At 34.5% G+C, this 22,332-nt stretch overlaps 1 protein-coding gene across 2 annotated transcripts; it reads right to left on the minus strand.

The window, feature by feature from the left end:
- Positions 1–737: 737 nt before the first annotated feature.
- Positions 738–20,777, minus strand: LOC139688001 (RNA polymerase II-associated protein 3-like). 2 transcript variants are annotated; one of them, XM_071585397.1, is made up of 9 exons: positions 20,128–20,777; positions 19,818–19,986; positions 18,438–18,594; positions 17,167–17,357; positions 15,827–15,917; positions 14,149–14,313; positions 13,225–13,307; positions 6,610–6,699; positions 738–3,640 (listed from the first exon to the last, which is right to left on the minus strand). In XM_071585397.1, the coding sequence occupies exons 1-9, from the start codon at positions 20,384–20,386 to the stop codon at positions 3,367–3,369; spliced, it is 1,479 nt and encodes a 492-aa protein (XP_071441498.1). In that variant the 5' UTR covers positions 20,387–20,777; the 3' UTR covers positions 738–3,366. The 2 variants fall into 2 exon arrangements, with proteins under 2 accessions (XP_071441498.1, XP_071441497.1); XM_071585396.1 differs by having other exon boundaries at positions 20,119–20,776.
- Positions 20,778–22,332: the final 1,555 nt, after the last annotated feature.

The following is a 22,332-nucleotide window of genomic DNA, read 5'->3' on the forward strand; positions in this document are numbered from 1 at the left end:
CGGAGACTACAAATCACTTCAACATTATCAATGGGTTGTCAGCAATGGAAGGCAAAATATACCAGAGTACAACGCCAATGGAAATTACTCTAAGTAACTCAAAAATGAAAAAGATTGGCTTCCATAAATAATTATGGGGAATCTCTACTCAGTTAATGAGATGATAGGTGGCTTTTTAAACATCTGCAAAGCCCAAATTAGTTTAATTTTTTATATGTCTGCACTGTTTAAATACAAAATAATGCCACCCTTCCAGCTCATAATGATAGGCCAATTTGTGTGAATTCTTAACAGAACCTCCGGTCAAGTGTATCAAGTCCACTTAACCTCCAGAAATGTTTACTCTTGATTTAAGCTTGACATAAAATCTGATTATTATTGAAAGGCACCCAAATCAATAATTGGTTGTGTAAAACATTTTGGTAGTCAATTAAAAATTAGTCTCCATCATGCATACCTAAATGAATAACCAATATCTTTTATAACTTTAATAATCATAAATATTAAATTACTGTATATAGATACAGTGATTTAAAGGAGGTATCTACACAAAAATATTATTTCAATAAAAATATCTTTACAATTAATATCTTGGTTTACATCATTTCTATTATTAAGCAAAAATTTCCCCATGTTAAAGCAATCCAAACTTATCAACACCTGCAAAGGTACCACACCAACACATATTTAAAATAGTTGTTTTGCAAAAGTATTGCTCTCAAAAGTAGTCAGTCAGGAAGGGAAAAAAATAGTAAATGAAATGCACCAAAATCTTTAATTAAAACATAGCAAACATTAGAAAAATATTAGTTCATATAAATAAATACATTATTTAATACACACCTGTATCTAGGCATATTTACAAGAAATTTTTTATCACAAATTTAGTCTCAGGAGTTCTTTACTTAACACTGGAACATAGGGAAATCCTGCTACTGATATGAATAATTCCAATGTTGACTTTTGTTACATGAATTCAGTGACATTTATGTGATATAGTGATGAGTACAAATACCAATGAAAATATAAACTAAAATTAATTATTTCAGTAAATAAAAAAAGAAAATCACATGACAATAATGGCAGTAGTAAAATATAACAGAAGGTATGGAATATGTTGCATGATAACATCTGTAACATAAAATTAGAGGTTGAGAACTCTAAATCTGAAATAAAATATTTTAAGCCAACAAGTACCACACTGAGCTTTAACAAATTTTGATCTTACAAAATTCACCCACTTACAGTTTTATCACAAGATCTAATACTCCCCATAAAATAACTTGAGATTCTAAAATGCATAAAAAAATTATGCACTTTATAGAATTCATAGCACCAGTTTATACATTATTCATGTTAATTCCTGAAAATCGCTTCTTGCTGTAACATATATATTCCTATAAAAATTTTATATTCAGTACCAGAAAATATGGACAACACAAATGTTACAAATGAAAAAGGAATACTCTTCAGCCGTAGATAAATATTGTTTTTTATAGATTTATAGCCTTTAAATGCCAACTGCAAAACAGTATCTGGACTTTGTCACAAATGGGGTACTAATGTTTCTCAAATTACAACTAATTAAATGGGAAATAGAAAATCCATTTCTGAGATATTTACACTATCTCCTTAAACCACTATGATATACTGACAAAGGGAAGTAAGAAATTATACTTGACTACATTAACATGTGAAATAATTTAAACATATTTAAGTACAGTGGCAAAAATTAAGTACATTCTGTTTTAATAATTCTGAGTGCCAGATTTGCAATAAAATTACTAAAAATTTTTAATGTCAGACTCATAACATGTACAATCTTCTAAATTTTTAATTATGTGTAACTAAAAAAACATTTCAAGTAATGTCTTATTATCTAAATGAACAATGCTTGGAACCAGACTTCAAGTACACGAGGTAGACTAATTTTCACATAGAATGGATTTTTCAAATGATGTCTGTTTATAATAATAACAGTGTGTTCAGTTTATCTTCCCAGTAATTATGCCATTAAATGCAGAGGAAGAAATAATGCTTTAAGTTTTGACCAGGTACGTATAAACGATACAGTAAAAGACTTTAATGCATGAACTTATAGAGAGCTTCAAGTTAATTTGCCACAGAACATTATTAAACTCACAAAAAAGTATTCAAATAATAATGTTAGTACATATACTAAGGATTAATATAAAAGTTATTTTGAAAATTAAGGTGAGGAACAATGAGAAAAAATGGCAAGGTCCATCAAAAGGTGGCTGTGTCCATCAAAATATAAAATTCACTTGAATATGATAAAAATTAAGTTGCAAATAATTGACAATGCAAGAACATTCATTTTATAGCCAAAGAATACTGTTTGAATTATCATAAGTTTTACCAACATATAAACCAGTCATTATTATCTTATCACAGGACTGATTCAACTTTTACCTACATTACTACTCTCAGCATACAAAATGGTAAACCATAATTCACCTTTTTAATATGTATATTTTGAGCAGTCCATATACCGAACATGTAGGTTTAATGCCTCACCTTATGCTATTAGTTGTACAAATATATTGTATGTACCTAATGCTACCAGAATACAAATATGCTGGCATAATACAGTTTATGTACACAGGGTATGTATGACAAGTTAATTTATAAATAATTTCATTCATAAGAAATTTCTACTATGATTCCTAAAGCTTTTGTCAATTAAATTACACATTGAAATTAAAAATCAAAGACTTTATCAAGACCTGAGTCAATTAAAATGTACATATGCCTAAATAAGAACAAAAAAATAATTACAATTTCCACAGAAATTAAACTAAAAGAAGAGTCCTAGTACATGAATCTTGCTCAAAATCAATATTCAATTAAATTATTTTACACAAGCTTTAAAATCCATCCCAAAGTAAAATCACCTGTCATGGAAAGATGTCATGGAAAGACATTATGGAAATACTGTCTTTTAAAAGTACACTTTTATGAAAAAAAAGGATTATTTTTTAAAATTGACTACATACAAAATATAATAAGAGAGGTTATTAGATATGCTACAACCAGGAAGAACAATTCCAATATATGCTGCCCATAATGCTAGCACTAACCTGACTTAAGCTGTGAACTAAGTGGAAAATTAAAATTAAAAATCAGATCGATCCATAAGATGTGTAAATGACTGGTTCTCATTTCATAAATATCACATAATTAGTTAAATAAAAGGCATACTGATATATGGAAAATAAAACATTCTATATCTTGCTAAATAGACCATTCATAAAGTTGTAGATTACAGGTCTGCAAAAAGCCCAACATTACTGGGAAAGCATAACTAACATATTAGCGAGATACATGATTATGCAAGATTACAGGTTATTTAGAATTCCAATTCCGTCCACTAATTGCTCTTGAACTATGATGGGAAGACCTGGCAGAATGTGACATAGCTGGATGCAATGTATACAATGAGTTTGGCTTATGTGATGTGAGTGACATTTTATCAGGAAACCTGATGAGAATCCTCTCTCCACCCAATAAAGTTCTCTGCAAATTCTTCATTGCCACCCCTGCTGATACTGGATCTTGGAAGTTAACAAAGGCACAAAACTTCTTCGGCAGAATACGAACACTTGATACTACGCCATACCTAGAAAGAAATTGTTGAAAGTTGATAATAACTTAGAGAAATCACTCATAAATTACCAGGTACTGTTTATTAAAACCTCCCAACTTAAGTAAACTCCTACTGAATCCAGACTGAGTTTGGCCATGTAGTAGCTTAGTTTCTAATGGGGTCACGGGATGAATGCAGAGTAATATTTTGTCAAAAATGGCTCGCAAGTTTCTCCGGACATGCATGAAAAACATATTTACATAATTATTTTTTCCAGTAGTAATAAAATTATGAATTAACAGTGTTACACGAAACAAATAATTCACTAGTTCCATCAAAATTCTGCACACTGCGCAGCAACAAAATATTTTACCTATTTTGGCAGTAAAATGGTACAAGAAAAATGGCATAAAAAAGTGATGCACTAAAAGAAAATACAACTTTGAATATTTTTCGGCAAGTTGGATGCTTGGGTCTGTCTCTGGTTTGGTTAGTGAGTTTGGAATAGCTAAAAAGAATGTCTGATCTAAAAAAGATAGATTAAAAACCAGGAATCCATCTCAAATTTGATGTTAACACTCAGGATATGTAATGAAGGCCTTGGAAAAAACTACCAGAAGGTTACCAGACAATGAAAAGCTGGAAGAAACATCCTTATCTGTTATGCACAGCAGCAATCAACTGGTGAAGGAGTTTATGGCTCAGAAATTCAAGATGTATCACAAAAACTTGCCAAACACTTACATGCAGAGAACTTCACTACAAGTAGTGGTTGGTTAGGGCAGTTTAGGAGGAGACATAAATAGTGTTACAAAAGGTCTGGTGAATTCATGAGTGCTGATAGCGACAATGCTAACCATTTAGGATAAAATTGCATGCACTGATGGCTGAATATGATTAACAATCATGTCAAAAGTATAATGCAGGTGAAACAGACTATAATTGAGAGATTTGCTAGAAAACACATAAGGTTTACTGCGTGAATCAAAGGAAGGGGGTCTTGGTATTTCCGTATGCTAATGCAGATGGTTTCTACAAGTTTAAGTGTTGTAAAGAAATTTCAATATCCCCGAGCTCTGTAGAAAATAATGAATGAACTGCCGGTACTTCATAGCCACTTGGAAAAAACATGATTTATCAAAGTTATCACAATGGACTGGTTCCATAATCACTTTGTTCCTGGAGTTGTGAAATACCAAGTCGATGTTCTACAAATTCCAAAGCATGAGGTAAAAGCACTTTTGATTTTTGAAAAGTCCCACCCTCCCATTCTGATGGTGACAGTTCGGGTATGGTAAGTTATGTGCCTTGCTTTACCCCCAAATACAATTTCTTTAGTTAAGCCAATGGATTGCGAGTAATTATTGCTTGGAAAAGGTGGCACTTTTAGAATGAAGTTTTAAAAGTTCTACAGTCGAGTGATGATGAGATTGAAAACAGCAGGGGACAGGGAACAATAATGAACATTAAAAACTATATTTGAAGTCTATGTGCTTAAACGGGTCGATTCCTGGAGGTAAGTGAAACAATCCAACATAGCAAATGTGTGGAAAGAGATGAGTTTGATTTCCATTTCAAAGGATTCAAACCTGAAGATTTGCAGGAATTTTGCAGATTGCAGGGGAAATATCCTTGACAATTAAAAACATTGAGGACTGGTTTTATGTTGATGATGGTGAACCTGTTTTACAAACGTTATCATAAGGAGAAATAACTGATAGTGTTTTCACATTGAGAAATGTACCTTCAGAATCTGAAGAGGAACTTACAGAAAACTCAGTTAAAATCTCAAAGGTCTGGCAGAGCCTATATACTACCATAAATTTATGGGTGCTATGTTGAACACAGACATGCAATAATATTATGAATATTTGAGAGCTCAACAGGAGATAGTAATTTGTAAGCAACTCCAAAGAAGCAAGCAAAATAAAATAAACAGCTTTTTGAAAATATTTCCCTCCTCTTCCCATATATCTCCACAACATAGCACATCATAAGCCCATTATTGTATGTTGATAGTCCATGTACATATATGTACATTACAATAAATCTTTTCCAATTGAGGTTTAAAAATTATTACATTTTTCCCCATTGTGATTGTTTCTTTGTCATTATTATTTAATTATTTTACATATTCACATAATTTGTCTCCCTAATTAGAACACACTTTGGATTGGATAGAATTCATTTATAGAAACTAACATCAATACATAGCTTTCGAATTTCAATAATGATGTATTCATAAAGCACTACAAATTCATCAAGGAACATTATTAATATGATTTCAGTAATATGATATGCATTACTTTAACTCATTAAATCATGAAAATGATAAAAATTACTTTTCAATGCGATAATCACATGACTGAGAACTAATGCTCCAACAGTGCTATTCATTTGCCAACACCTGTTAACTTGATCAACTTCATTCGTAGATAGAAACTTGCTACCTTCAATAAAATCTAATAGAATTTGATTGCAATTAATCATAATATTGAAACATTGAAAACCAAGAGCTATAACATCCTTAAACATTTCAGCAAGATGAGCAAGTTATACACCAAAGTATGCTTCTTCTGTGGATAGTATAATTTAAGCATGCCTGAGAATGACGAAAAGAAGCAAGCCTTACATTGAAATAAAATTATATCAACACAACTAAAAATTTACAAAAGAAAACTAGCACAGTTTGCTAAAGTTAAACTCACATTTATCGCATAAAAAACCTGTTCAATTCACTTAATGTATGTTAATAGACTCAATATATGGGATAATATCATTAATAACACAGCTTATAACACATTATAATTGTTGATTGAAGGTGCTTGAGAAGAGGTGGTATAAAAACCTTTCTTATCAAAAGGCCTTTTATAACCACCCTTTTAGGATCCCAACATATTACTTATTATCCTTGAACAATCCACGGATAAGAACTTGTAGTGCTTGCTTATTATACTTTCATTCAATAACATGATAAAAATAATTTTTTAAATGCAACTTACTCAGAAAACATTTCAAATAAGTTCTGCTCTGTAATACCAGATGATATGTTTCCAATCCACAAGGAGCATGATCCATAAGGATTCGCAGGGCTGGAAAAGTTCACATACATTATACTTTTAATTTCTAATTTGTATTTTTCTAGTTAATAGCGACTGTAAATAGCCAATCATACATGCAATGCTAATCTACGAGTGCGATTAGAAAAGCAATGTCTCCTATTTTTTTTCATGAAAAATCAAATTTATTCTTAACTTTGTGTACAGCATAGGAAAGGCTGAGCATTTAGCTATTTTTCTACATAGTTGCCTTGACGATGAATCACTTTTTGCATCCTTGCAACCAGCTTTTTAATACCGGCATCGTACCCTTCTCCCACCGCGTCACAAAGCCAACTGACCACTGCTTCTTGCACTTCCTCATCTGACTTAAATTTCTGTCCTCCAAGGCATTTTTTGAGAGCAGGAAACAAGTGGTAGTCGCTGGGGGCAACATCCGAGCTGTAAGGAGGGTGGTCGATGATATCCCAGCTAAATTCATTGAGTAGGGTGGTTGTTTGATGTGACACATGTGGATGTGCATTGTCATGATGCAAACACACTACTTTGGTGAGACAGCTGGTTGTAACCGAGGACCTCCGACACAATATTCTGCACGGAGAAATAATCACTCTTTTCATTAAGGCCTTCCTTTATCTCATGAAGCATAATTCTCCAGTTATTGGACGCCATCTCATCAGCCACCATTGATTCCAGCAAACTCGGCCACCCCGACCACTGCTCATCGCAGACATTTTCCCGGCCATCAAAAAACTCCCTGCCCTACTTCTGCACGTTTTTGATGTCCATACACTTCTCACCGTACACTTCCACTAAATGGTGATGAATTTATATCGGAGAAGCAGTAGCCAGTTGGCTTCGCAACGCGGCAGGAGAAAGGTACAACGCCGGTATTAAAAAGCTGCTTACAAGGATGCAAAAAGTGATTCATCGTCAAGGCAACTATGTAGAAAAATAGCTAAATGCTCATCCTTTCCAAAGATGTATGCAAGGTTGAGAATAAATTCGATTTTTCATGAAAAAATAGGGAACCTTACTTTTCCAATCGCCCTCGTGCTTTGACATCACAATTTAGATATTTTGATTCAATTCACACATGAACTATAGACCTCTATTAGGGCTATAAAAAATCCAAGAGAGCATGAGCCTGGGATTTTTTGGTAATTTAAGCAATGAAAATATCTATAAGATTTTAAATATACATGTATATTAGACTTATTATAATGAATTTTTTTACTAAGAAGGTTGTGATGAAAGTATTACAGTCTTTGGAGGTGAAAGGAAGAAGCGCAGGATATAAAGTGAGCAGTTGTCATGAATATCGGAAAGAAGAGAACTTCCCACTGTCGGGAAGTTCTCTTCTTTCCCAGATTACTGACTTACTTGGTAGCTGGGTAGAAAAAAAGTTAGTTATATTATTTACATTGGTCAAATCAGAATTTTATTTATTATACTGTGGCAAAAAAATACCCAAGAAAATTACAAAGTTATTCATAATTCTTAAGATCCAGCAGCCATAAATGATTATATGAAAAGCAAAATTCATTCAACAACAAACATGAGGTTTTAAGGGATAAAATGCTATTTAGTGGGTTATAAATGCATGCAAAAAGGTTAAACAAAGCAGTACACCATAATGAAATAAGAATTACCGCATTTTCCCATCAATAACACACGCATTTCCTATACAAAAATGTTCAGATGATCGAAAAAATGACGATGCGCACATTTCAATTTTCATGTAATGAAAATTGAAACAATCAAAACATATTTCAATGCAACAATTTCAGAGTGTAAAAATCAATCGCCTTGACTGGGATTCGAACCCAGATCCCTCAATATCCGGTCGAGTGCTTTAGTCACTTAAGCTACCGAGGATGCCTCGATAGCTTAAGTGGCTAAAGCACTCGACCGGATATTGAGGGATCTGGGTTCGAATCCCAGTCAAGGCGAATGATTTTTACACTCTGAAATTGTTGCATTGAAATGCACATTAGCGGATGACTCCGTTAAAAGTTACTGTTGCGGCATCTCCTGCAGTTTCTTTGGAATTAATCAAAACATAGACGTATTTTTACACACACACATCCGATATAGACATTTTACACCCACTATATATAATTTTTACACGCATACAGGGTTCGTCCGGAAAATAAGTGTACTGATTTTTTCCCGCCGCTCCAGGCGCGCCCAGCACCGCTCTGACGGGCTGCGATTGGAGGGGGGTATGTTGGCAAGCGACGCTGAAAAAGGCAGTCGGCTCTGAGCTGTGGTGTAGTGAGGAGCTCTGTTAACGCGAACCTCCACGCTCGACCCACGTCACGGAACGCGATGCCGAAGTTTTTGGAGCAGCGTTATTCCATCAAATTTGCGGTAAAGCTTGGGAAATCGTCTACCGAAACTGTCGGTATGATTAACCAGGCTTACGGGGAGTCAGCCATGTCCAGAAACATGATCTTTCGGTGGCACAAGATGTTCGTGGAGGGCAGAGAAGAGGTCGACGACGAACCACGGCCTGGACGCCCATCAACGACACTCACCGACGAAAATGTGCGAAAAGTTCGCGATGTACTGAACTCTGATCGTCGTCTTAGTGTTCGGATGATAGCAGAGCAGTGTAATGTGCCAAAAACAATAGTGCACGAGATTATTAGGGAGCAATTACAGATGCGAAAAATTTGTGCAAAGTTGGTGCCGAAAGTGCTCAGTGATGATCAAAGACACAATCGTTTGGAAATCGCGACACAACTTGCGGATCACTGCAAAGATGATCCACATTTTTTAGAGAACGTTGTTTCGGGTGACGAGACGTGGATCTTTGAGTACGACCCGGAGTCGAAGAGACAAAGTGCGGAGTGGCACACCCCATCATCACCCCGTCAAAAGAAAGCTCGCATGAGCAAATCTCGGATCAAGGCGATGCTCATTGTCTTTTTTGACAAAAGGGGAGTCGTCCACTACGAATTTGTACCTGAACGACAAACTGTAAATGCTGCATTTTACGTCCAAGTGCTCGACAGGCTTCGAAAACGAGTCGCCCGCGTCCAGCCAGCGATCAAAAATATCTGGCGGCTGCATCACGACAATGCACCGTCTCACACCGCGCTTGCCGTGTCGGACTTCTTGGCCAAGCACGGCGTGGCAACGCTGCCGCACCCGCCCTACAGCCCGGACTTGGCACCACCGGACTTCTTTCTGTTCCCGAAGATAAAGAGGAGTTTGAAAGGAACGCGATTCGGGACTTTGGACGCCGTCAAAGAGGCCGTGACGACGTGTCTTCGAGAGGTTCCCGATGATGCCTTCACGGGAGCGTTCCAGGAATGGGAACGCCGCTGGAACAAGTGTATCGACTCACAAGGGTCCTATTTTGAGGAATATTAGCTTAAGATATGTAAAAGTGTAATACACTTTTTTTTCCTGAGCTCAGTACACTTATTTTCCGGACGAACCATGTATATATATATATCAATGGGAAAATACAGTACATTTATCTATAAAAGGAAAGGGTAAGCTAACCATAGTAATTTAGATACCATTAAAAATCTTACCATTGAAAAACTCCTCAACATTCTTAATCAAAATATATACTTAAATGTTATAGAACATTAAGGAATATTAACAAAATTATTATAATTATATGGCCATTGTAGTTAATTTTCTTAACCTGGTCACTCTAAAGAGTTTTCTCAGCTTTTAAATAAGTCATCCTAGGACACAAAAATTCTACAATGCAAATTTCAATGATGCATACACCTATGAAATTGAAAAGGTATATTTACAAAATGGCAAATTCAATGTTCAATAAATCACACCAAAGAGCAGCTATATTTTTCAGAAATAGACTGCAGGCATTTTTTCAAATAAATAACATCACATTTCCAGAGAGCAAAAAGAAAATGGACCAATCTGTGGAACATGTAACCAATATGAATAAATTTTCACTTCAAATAGAAAAAGACACAATTTACAAAGTGATACCAAGAGAGTTAGTAGTGCCAATGTGGTGAACTGTATCAAATTTCAACCTACATTTCTCCATTTTAATGTTATTACAAAAATATTTTGGAGTATTTAATGTTGGCAAGTTCAGAATACATATGATTTAAATGATTATCAATGCCAAACACATCATCACCTTACCCTAGTCATAGAAATTGAAAGTCATTAAAAATAAAATTCCCTGTACATCTTCCTCCACACTAATAAAAAGGTTTCAAATTAAAACCTCCGCGAATTCCAATTTAAAGTAGCATGTGGTGAATATGAAGCAATAATAATGACAAAAACTTAATTGCCTGATGATAAAACTGATGGTGATCTCATTCACAAGCAATCTAGCTAGTTAAGATTGATTTTTGATGGTGTTTAATGACCATTATGACATATTGCAGGATATTGAATGGTGATGCAGGATTCTAAAATTGTACTGCCTATGAGAGTAATCACAATCCTGGGTGTTATACAAAATCAGAGAGAGAGAGAGTACTTTTTGAAATGCATGATGACTGTTCTTCTCCTAGTACCAAAATATTTTCCTTCAATTTCAATACATTTTCACATAAATTAATGACAACAAAATGTTAGCACTGCTTACATACACAGCAACACAATCTCATTTTAACGGTACTAATCTTATAACTGACAAGAGAAGAGGTGATCTCAGACCTGAAGAATATGATGCATTCTTAACAATTCAAGATATTTTCATATCACTGATGAGTATAACCTGAAGTTTGATGATGAAATTTTCTCCCTGAAGATTATCTCTCAGTGGGATATTTACTGAACTTAGCCTCCTCATACTGAAATATTTCCATATTTCATGAATAAAGCTCTCACAGGATAATAATAATAATTATTATTAACAATAGGCCACTAGGCTAGAATAGGTTTTTGTGGGACCGTGACACAAAACACCAATGTACTTCAACAGTCCCATGATATGACATGTCACAAATTATCCCTACAAGTCATATTAAAACTCACACTTTAGCTCAGCATGCTTTCTACTTTCTCAAAAGTCATTCAAAATATTCATTCCTTCCTTCTCCTAACCTTGCTTTCCCAACTTTCTCCCCTCTATAACAGTCCAATATCCCATTTACCTCTCAAAATATCACATGCACATTAAAAACTTCACTTTCTTTAACATACAGGGTCCGAACATTAAGTATTGGGACGAGTTCCAAAAATCAAAATTTATTGCAGTTATCAGTACAATTACCTAACCTTCAAAATACATTCCACCGGCATCGATACACTCAGTTTGGCATCTCTACCACTCATCCAAAGCCTGCTGGAAGTCGGTTTCCAGAATAATGTTGAGAGCCTTTGTCGTCACCACTTAAACTGCCCCATGGAGTCGAACCAATATCCTTTGAGCTCCTTTTGAGCTATCCTTTGAGGTAATAACATTGTAGAGAAAATCTTCACCTTTCTGGACGCAGTCCAAAATTTCTAGCAAAATTTCCACCCGCGGTAGTTTTTGTTCCTCGCTCAAGACTTTCGGTGCCAGCTTTGCGCACACTTTCCTCATCGCAAGATCCTCTGTTACAATGACGTGGATGGTTCTGACTGAAAGGCTGGTCTCCTCACTGATAGGGGCAATGGTTAAACGCCAGTCGGTCCAAACTTTTTTCACTTTGGCCACCTGGTCGTCGGGCATCCAGCGCAGTGCTAGTCTTCGACAAGCTCCTGGCCTGTATCTAGCACATCTTCTTTCATTTTTCTTTCCATCCATTTTATATTTCAATTAGTCTCCAAACCTATTACACAAAAGTCTCCAATCTACATTTACCCTCTTGCCTCAACAACCATGTTTCCGAGCTATACGGCTATATGCTCCATATTAAGGTATTCACTGTTCTTTTCTTAACACTTTCCCTAAAGATGCCTGCCATCAACTTCCCCCTCTTCATAAAAGAGAAGCATCATAAAATATAGAATAGAAATGCCATCAATTTTTTTTATACCAGCAGTATAAATGCATGTAAATAAAAAAGTTCTTACGCTGAATATTTTTTAGGTGACTTCTGATGTAAGAATATGAGATTTACATAAAATTAGGCAAAATGGCTGGAGCAAAATTTCATCAAGTGCTCTCCTACACTGGAAATGCTCACTATTTAATTAATGCATATAATGTAGCTGTTTACAGACTCTGCCATATACCATTAGATGATACTTGATTGGTACAAATTAGTTGCATTGAAACTAATGAGTCTGCTCTTTGGTGTTTCCACCAAACCAAGCAACAATAATACCATATTCCTGCATAATTTCTGGTTTATCCCTTGCCATTCAAAGCAATCAGTGTTACAGTAACTGAAATTTCTGGTGCTACTTAAAGGTGATGTCCAACTATTTTATATTCAGACCACAAATTATAACTAGGAGCATAGCATTATATTAATTAGGATGTCCATCTTAAAACAGTTTGCAATTGAAAATTACAAACTCTTTTAACAGGGACATCAAACAATTTCCACAAAGTGAAGCCTGAATGTGTAAGTACATCAATTAGAATGTTTGATTTGATTAATTAATTGTAATACTCACTCCATTTTTGAGTCAACCTTGCCATTATGCAAGCAATCTCCATTCAATGAATTGTCACCAGAACTCAGAGACCGACCAGATGACTGTAAAGATAATTATATTGGAGAATAAATACAATTTTTTACAAGAAATTATGAATGCCATCCTCATCATTGAATATTAAATGCTAAATGAAAATTATTACTCTCGAGCATAATCCAATTCCTTACAGTCAAAGAAATCACCAACAACTACCTCAAACATTTCATATTTTAAATGGTAATACATAAGGAAATAAAAATTAAACAGAAGAAGAATTAGAGGTTCTAGCATCATACACATGTTCAATGAACAGCAATTCAGTGAAGCAACATTGTTTGGACTTTTTTAAAATTGAATTATTAGGAAAGAGAAGCAAAACTCTGGATAAAACTCCTTATTTTCTTAGACATACTTAATTCAAAAAACATGTAATAACACTGAGCCTATATGAAAAACAAGCAAAAAATACACATTTTCAAAAATGAATTCACAAAAGTGAGTCCAATGTTTAAGAACAAAAATGTTGTCTCAAATACTATTTCCCTACTTCCATTCTTTATATAGGATTTATGCCAGTCATATCAGTTGGATTTATGACTCCCCAGGGTGTACTGCACTTATGCACACTTGGCTGATCTGTTTCATTGAATGTGTTCACATGACACCATTGGTAAGCCCATTAAAAAATCAGATCAAACCAGCCGTTTCCGGTTACATCAGGGGACATCTTTTAACAACATATAAGTGAATCCAGACAATTTTGATCGCATCATATGCATTCCATTTCCAGCATAAAAGATTAAAGCTGCAGTCATTTGCACTTTTCTTCATGTTTTATAATATTACCATATTGAATATATTACAATGTTAAATCATGAAAATAAAATAAGAAGTATACCTTACCTGTGAACAATCAAAACTAGAATTCAGAGATTGCTGATTGCTGTCTTTGGATGCCACTTCAAACAACTGCTCCTTTTTAACTATTCTCAATTCATTTCTTGCATCCTCACAATCTTGGTCTAATTTTAGCACATGCTCAAATGCAGTCTTGGCTTCCTCAAATTTCTGAAAACATTAAGTTGCATTTTTAGAAGTCAGAGATTCAAACACAGAAGAATGATGATGATAAATTCCAATTCTCATGGCATAAAAATAATAAATACCACATGAACTAAAAAATTAAGCACATCATCCACTGGATCCTGTTTAGGGAAACATCTCAAGCATATACATTTATAATAATAGCAATAACTTCCCTCTTCAAATGGTCAGAAGACAACTGACCAATAATGACACAAAAAAGGGATACACAACTAACTCAAGAATACAAAAAACAAGAGGAAAAAATTTGGAGACTCAGGAAGCACTAATTTAGATTCTGAGTTTGTCATTACAAAGCTTATCCACATCATAATTTGGAAGGCTAAGGTGAGGATCTTACTTAGAAAATATTAGGTTTTGCTCATTTTGATGATATTATTGCTGCCATGAGCCATGCACCCATGGACAGTCAAGTTTATAGAGAATATGGCGATATTCTTAGTTTGTCAATAAGCTGTATTTCTCTGTAACAAAAGCATTCCAGAAGTTGTGCAAAGGCTCTTGTAAAGTGATCCATGGTAAATCGATTTTTTTTAATATACCCATCACTGATATCTAACGATTTATTATAGGCCCAGAACAGACCTATCAGTTCTTAATCAGAACCCTACAGTGATATTTGTACATCAGCTCTATTCTTCTCATCAGAAATCATTTTACCACGAGAAATAACATCATTGACTGCCCTGGATATTTTTGTAAAATGTAGAGTTTTCCCAGGGCTCAAAACCTGCCAGTGATTTCTCTATAATGTGTTAGCATTCCACAATTGTTCAGCTCGTGCTTTTTTGAGGTCTCTTAACTTCTTGCCTTGGAAATTTTTCCCTTTTGTACTTCATCTTTCAGTTCAATCAGATCTTCAATCTCAATTACTTGCATCCAATTGTAAAAATTCAACAATCATTTTCTCAGAAATTTAGTTTCATCACCCAGCTCATTTCCACTTGGTCATCAATTACATTTTCCTCTTCAAATCCCCTCAAGTCCTAGGGACATCTCCAACAGGACATCAGCACACAAGTATGTCATCATTGCCCACAACTCACCCATACGCACAATTCATATAAGATTCAGTTGAGGAGCACCAAGACCTCTTGGCAGCAGATAACTTTGTAGTTTGAGGTTAGAATACCACCTCCTCATGAGCCCTATACCTCAATGACCATATTTGAAGCATGAAAGAGCCAGAAAACCATAAGCATAGTCATCAACTAGAAGGTCAGCTTGATAAACATTTTGAGAAACTAAACAAAAATTTAACATACACAACTACTAAGAATATTACATATTTATCATTCAGTATGTCTGCCATCAACAAGTGACATAATCTACTGAACAGGCGGCAACTTGAACAGGAATACTGTGTATAGATGCCATAAGACTGTTGATTGTATCACTTAATACCTGCGTAACTTGGATCTACACAAGTCGGAGTCTTACTATGTATTTCACATACCTCAATAAGTACATGACTTACTTTCAATGCCCTAAGTGCTTCTCCTTTCCGAAAATACCCTTTGGCACTCTCTGGGGCCAAAGAAATTGCCTTGTCAGCATCTTTTAAAGCTCTGAAACCAAAAAATTTAGTTCAGTATTTTAGTTAATTGCTGAAGGAATTTCAAATGAAAAGTGATACAGTTCTACAATTTAAAATGGCACTATCTGAAGCCAAAGAAATAACTTTTGACAGCATCTTTTCAACCCCTAACCTAATATGATTGTGCATAGTTTGATAATTTGATGAAATCCTAATATGTTTTCAAAAGCTGGATTATTTCAGCTATTTTTAGCAATTTAAATTTAAATGATTTAATTTCAAGTGTTTACCACACATGCATCCTCATATGAGATGTACCTAAAGAGCATTTAACCCTCCTAGTTATTATTAAATGTTTTCCCCAATTAAGACTGATTTGACAAAGCTCTTGAATTAAGATTATTATGCACAATGTAGGTACTGTGATTATTTCAATAACCGAAAAAAAAACTTCAACTTGTTCAAACACAAGTAATTAAACTACAGACAAACTCCACCAAAATATATTATTTATTTTGTTTTAACAAAATATCAGGAGCAGAAGTAATTCATGACATTAAAAATGAGATGGACAAAAGAAAATCAACCAAATAGAAAAATATAAAACATCAAGCACATCAATTATTATTTGACATATTGTTGCAGATTGTTTCGATTAACGCTCGGCTGTCACCAAAAAAAATCGACTTAAGACCATTTTCAGCATTTAATTTTTGGTTCATGCTAGCTCAGTTTGAACTTTATTTTCCTTCTAAGCAAAACATACTTATTTCCGTTAATATGCAGTTTTATCTATTTTTTCTTCATTCGTCTCTTTCCCCCCTCTCATTATTGCTTGAACTTCCATTGGCACATAATATATACTTAATATTTAACCATTTCAAGCTGAACTTCCCTTTGTAAGTATTTATTTGTTCATCATTATGCTTTTGATTGCTCTTCACATTTAATTTTTTTATTTCTCCTCTATTATATTGACTCCTAATTCATATTCATTAACCAATTTAGAAAATATCACATTCTTACAATATGAAATGAAAAACTATTTTGGACCTACAAAATTACAATAGTAATTGCATCAGTACAATTTATAAAAATATGGTACATTTTATATGGATTTTATACAAATAGGTATTTTTTTACCATGAAATAAAATTGAATTTTTCCTTCAATTTTATTGGCAAAGAAGAAAATTGAATTGAAAGAAACAATTGAGAGGACCAAAAGTAAAGTGGTAATAATATCAAGCAAGAGAATCCTTATGATGACATCTTTGATACCTTTTATGCTGGCCAAGTTGACAGAAACAAAAGCTTCTGTTTCCATAGAACCGATAGTCATCTGGGGTTAACTCTATTGCCTTGGTGAACACATCGATAGCACGCTCATGGTGCTCCTTAGCAGCCAATTTACAACCTTGAATTGCCAGTCTTTTACTTGCTGCTATGCATTTCATATCAACATTTTCCTCCTAAAATCAATACAAATATCATACATTTATTTGGTTTGTTCAGGGTTTCAGGAAAATTTAAAACAGATCTGTACACCACCTTAATGTCTTAAATGAAAATGTTATCCTTCGAGCTACCGAATACCACACCAGTGTATGAGAATCTCTATTCCAGGTATGCCAATATAAAATTTGTTAAAAAAGATTGACACACTGGTCTGCTAGATCCTGGCCATACCTGCAACCCGAAAATTTTTACCTACACACCCATCAGGATTCTATTGAATCTTTAATAGTCCTCCGGTAGGATTACTAGGGGACATCAAACGGAGACAAAACAACAACTGAAATCAAGGTATGATTTAAGCCTATTGGCTAGCAAGTAAACAAACACCTTCGTCTACTTGGCCAACTTTGGCAGAATTACTGTTAACAATCATTTTTTTAAACACATAATATACCCCCCTTTCACAATATTTTCTTGAAGTAAATATAAAATGTTACTATTATTAATTAAATACTTCATATTTTCTTGAGTTTAATCTCCATTGTTTATTGCAAGAGATATGTATGCTTTGATTCACAATATATTCAATAGCAACATAAAAATACAAGATGATTCCAGTATACTTGGGTCCAATGTCCAATTGCACTTTTCAGCCTTAAGTACTGACAAAAATCTGGGGATACATTTATTGAAAACTAAAGTACATGACTATGAGCCAGATGAAGGATTTAATTGTCCTAAAAAGCTAAAAAAAACTTCTCAACTTACTCTTGAAGATGTATAGCATTTATTTTTAACAACATTCACTATAGCCTATAACTAGAGTCACGTATCTCAAGCCAACTTAGCCTTTTTTAGCAGTGAATCATCGCTAACAAAGGCGGAGGAACACTCATTTACAAGACTCTCAGTACAGCCCGTGTCACTCCCTGGTTTTAAAAATTGACAACACTGTGTTGCAATCTCAATCTTATTATTAACCAAGATACTCGGCAGAGAGTAAACATTTAAAATTGGCAAAAATAATATTATATAAGTAATTCCTGGGAACCTAATAAAGAGCACCTGTAAAAATAAAAGAAAGATTTACTTACATTTGATTTGCTTGATCTATCCCTAGGTCTCGTAGGTGCAGTTTCAGAACTCAGACTTTGGTTACTGAGTTTCTTTCTTCCAACAGCAAGAGTAACAAATGCAGAGTTCATATCCAAAAATTCTTCCTCATTTTCCATAAATGTATTTTCAGTTTCCCTGAAAGTTAATGAAAGACATCATTGATCTGTCTAAATCCACAGCAAGAAGCATTTAAAATCAGTTAACAGCATATGTTGTATAAGTTTTCGGTACGTTAGTTAAGTCATTCAATATGAATGGATCATGTTAAACAATATTTAACATTTCTGTTAAGTAGCATCTTTTATACATACATGTATGATGCAATGCTCCCTTCAATATGATGTGTGACACATCACAAGTTACATAAATGTTATTTATAACGGGTATGATGACAGAATAAGGTCGGTTTATAAGAGAATAAATCGAATCACCAAAACATGCAGGTAATAGAGTAAAATACAAATTTGTCTACCAAGTTGCAAAATGTCTTGAGCCACGAAGTTAAAGAGACCATCCTGATGCTCAAAATTTAAAAAGTGAAAGCTGCATCCGATATAATCTCTAGTAGTGATTTTCAAAGAACAATAAATTTTCACCCAAACAAAATCCATACAGCATTAATGCACTGACATGTGATCATCACAAAGGTCTCCCCTTATTTTCATAAAATCTAAGCTAAAATGTCGTAGTAACATTAAAGCCAATTCATATAGAAGCCGACCTCGAGTCATGTACATGTAGTAGTCAGTGTAAACCATAATCTACACAGGATGTCTTATCAAAGAAAATCAAGTTCGTATTTTAAATGGCATACTTATGAGTTCGTAAAATTGTCATAACCAGCTAACCTGGCATCCCCTTTCCATAGGATTAACTCCTTTCGTTCAAAGGTACTCGAAATGGACAAGAAACGCAGGTCTTGGGAATAATTTTTCAATGAAGATTGTGAGTTTTCATTTAAGCAATAATGCTATATTTACAAAGATAAATATGAAAGCATGCTCGACAGAGTTGCCATATTTTTTGGATGACTTATTTCCAATTCTAGTTGATCCTTTAGGAGAAATAAAGCACACCGACTGAGTGCGCAAAAGTTAACAGCTATTGGAGATTTTAATGGTGTGGTACAGGATTTACGCAGTTCTAGTTCGTACCTGTGTTATCTTTATTTTGCACCAAAGCGTTAATTAATTTGAAGTGGTCAATTTTATAAGGCTCTGCACAGTTTCATATTCGTCTACATTTTTATTGAGTCATTATTTCACTATTTACATTACAATATTTTTACGGAAAAACCCAAGAGTGGTAATTTAACTTCTACGATAATTGGAGAAAAGCTTAACAGGCGAAAGATTTACCTGTCCTTCACATGATGTCCACCTTCTGCATTTTCTTCCATTTTTTTCTTCTCCCTCCGCCTTCTCTTCTTGACTTTTCTCTTATCCATCTTTTTCGATAATTCTTGATCAACATCTAGCATATTCACATCTTCAATACTATCTTCCTCCGGCGTAGAAAATTCGGTCTCTGAAAAATTGAATCCTAATTGAAGTTCCACTATTTTCATGATGACAAGTAACAAGACATCCGTCAGATTTAGCGAAACTAAAGCAAAGCCTAGAAATAATCGAAAGGCATTTAGAGGATTTTTCAACTCACTGGACTCACTATCCTGCTTAAATAGCAATTTCTGCAAAATTACTGGTATCACAGACTGAGAAAATGTTTCGAAGACCATGATAATGAAATACAATGCACCAAACATGAATTGAAATAACTCCAAAGGCGAAAACTCTGGAATAAATCTGTCTTGACGTGACTTCGGCGTATCCCAAATCCAGAAAATAAATGCACTATGACCGCGAAATCTATTTCGCACAGAAATCCCAACTCCATCTGTTAAGTATAACCAGTTTGACAGGAACATGTGTTGACTCTGACAATAAGATGGCAGAAACAACGCAACAAGTGGCTATTTTCTTAGAAATGAAATTTCTCGAAAACGAATATGCTTCCCGATGATTTTCGCCAATGCAAGCACTGCTAAATACACATCATTCATTCTATAAAACCATCCCACTAAGTTCCTATGGAATATTACTACAATCTACTTTCACACGGCATGCCTTTTTCGACTGCTGCATTCCAAATACGCAATGCCAACATAACAGTTACGCTTCGACTTCGTCGTTCATGCATATTTCAAATGTAGGAGGTGCGGCCAGAGGCACCTCTCTGGTATGCCTGTCTATAATAGATTGGAGTGGTAGATCAGAAAACTATAGCTATCATGTAAAAATACGTTTCCTACTTCGAATACCGGTAAAATTAGAAGCTTCTGGTTGTGCATTAAGTCAGAGAACCTTTATGCAGTTTGGTCCGATTGAAACAACTGAAATACAAAATCTATAAAAGTAATAAAGCGGGTTCGACAAATTTCGCTGATCCCACTAGTAATTCGCTGTGCGTATAAACTGTATTTAATTAAGGATATATACTAGTTATGTAGTCTAACTTTAGTTTGCCCAATTGTTAATCACCCTAAACCTTCGTGGAATTATGCAACCGTTTATACTTATATTTTGTTTTTATTAACAATGGGTTGACTAACTTTAATTACCCTGCCTTGGCTATTTGTTAATTCTAGAAAGCTCTGTTGCCAGGGTATTCGACTATTTTTTTGCTATTTCCTATGTAGCAATAGGTTTTATTCTATCTATTGTAGTAATTTCTTGATAGATACATCACTGTAATATATTATTATAATGGGCATATCCATGTGAGATGGGCACAGAAGCAGAGTATGATATAAGTTCTATCCATATTGAGGTGGTATTATTGCAAGTACTCTATCGTAAATTACCTCAGCACTCGAATTTCATATTATTTTGAGTTGATAAAAATACTGATCCCCATAATTGCTATTATAACTCTAAAGGCCTTCGATGATTTGAATAGTGTAGCCCTCACTGTTAATTAGTAGGTATTTACCTAATGGACATTTTCTCTTAAAGTTGAAGTGAGCATCTTCAGTATCTGTCATTCAGAAAGAATCAAAGACTTTGCATTTCCATAGGTAAGAATTTATAAAACCTATCATTCGCAGAGCTATTTCATGGAATAAGTCTGGTCAAAGGGCTAGCTACTATGCTAAAGCCTAGAGTTCTCACAAATGCAACAAGTTACATCGGAGAAACTGTCTAATTTATGCCTAACCTGGAGCGATGGTCGTGGTACCCCAGGAACTGGTAATCAGCCCATGAGTCCCAGGTCTTGTTAAAAACCAAGGGCTAATAGGAAGTATAAATTGATTTTTGTTCAGTGAGGAAAGTCTCTTGCTTAGCATAATGAATATATTTTATATATTACTTAGATTTTCTCCTAAATTTTGCCCCATTTAGGCAACCCTCTCCTCTCATCTTGTTCATTTAAAGACTATATCACCCTCAAGTATTCTCTGTACTGTACGGGTTAGAGAATGAATTTTACTCCCTCCCATAAGATATCATGTAGGTTAAAGGAATATGGGTAATGTGGCGGATTATTTTGGAGGAAAAACAAAAAATACATTAGATTACTATATATTTTGTATTGCTCAATTATGCCCATTTGAAACAACACCATTTCATTTAGGACAGTTTTAATGACTGCATCTTCTTGCTCCTGGCAGGTGTACTGGATACCAAAACAATTCTAGCCTGACTTGCCAGCCAGGGAAAATATAAAAGATGTTCATTAGACCTACACTAATGTAAGAGCAGAAACTTGGGCTATTACCAGAAGGTGGTAAGATAGAAGTGATACAATATAAATTTAAATGCTTAGATTTTCATGTGACTAAATGAGGAGGGGTAGAGCAATAAATGAGAACGT

The sequence above is a fragment of the Hetaerina americana genome, unplaced genomic scaffold, assembly GCF_022747635.1.
Source record: "Hetaerina americana unplaced genomic scaffold, ioHetAmer1.1.p SCAF_2, whole genome shotgun sequence".
NCBI classification, from domain to species: Eukaryota; Metazoa; Arthropoda; class Insecta; order Odonata; family Calopterygidae; genus Hetaerina; species Hetaerina americana.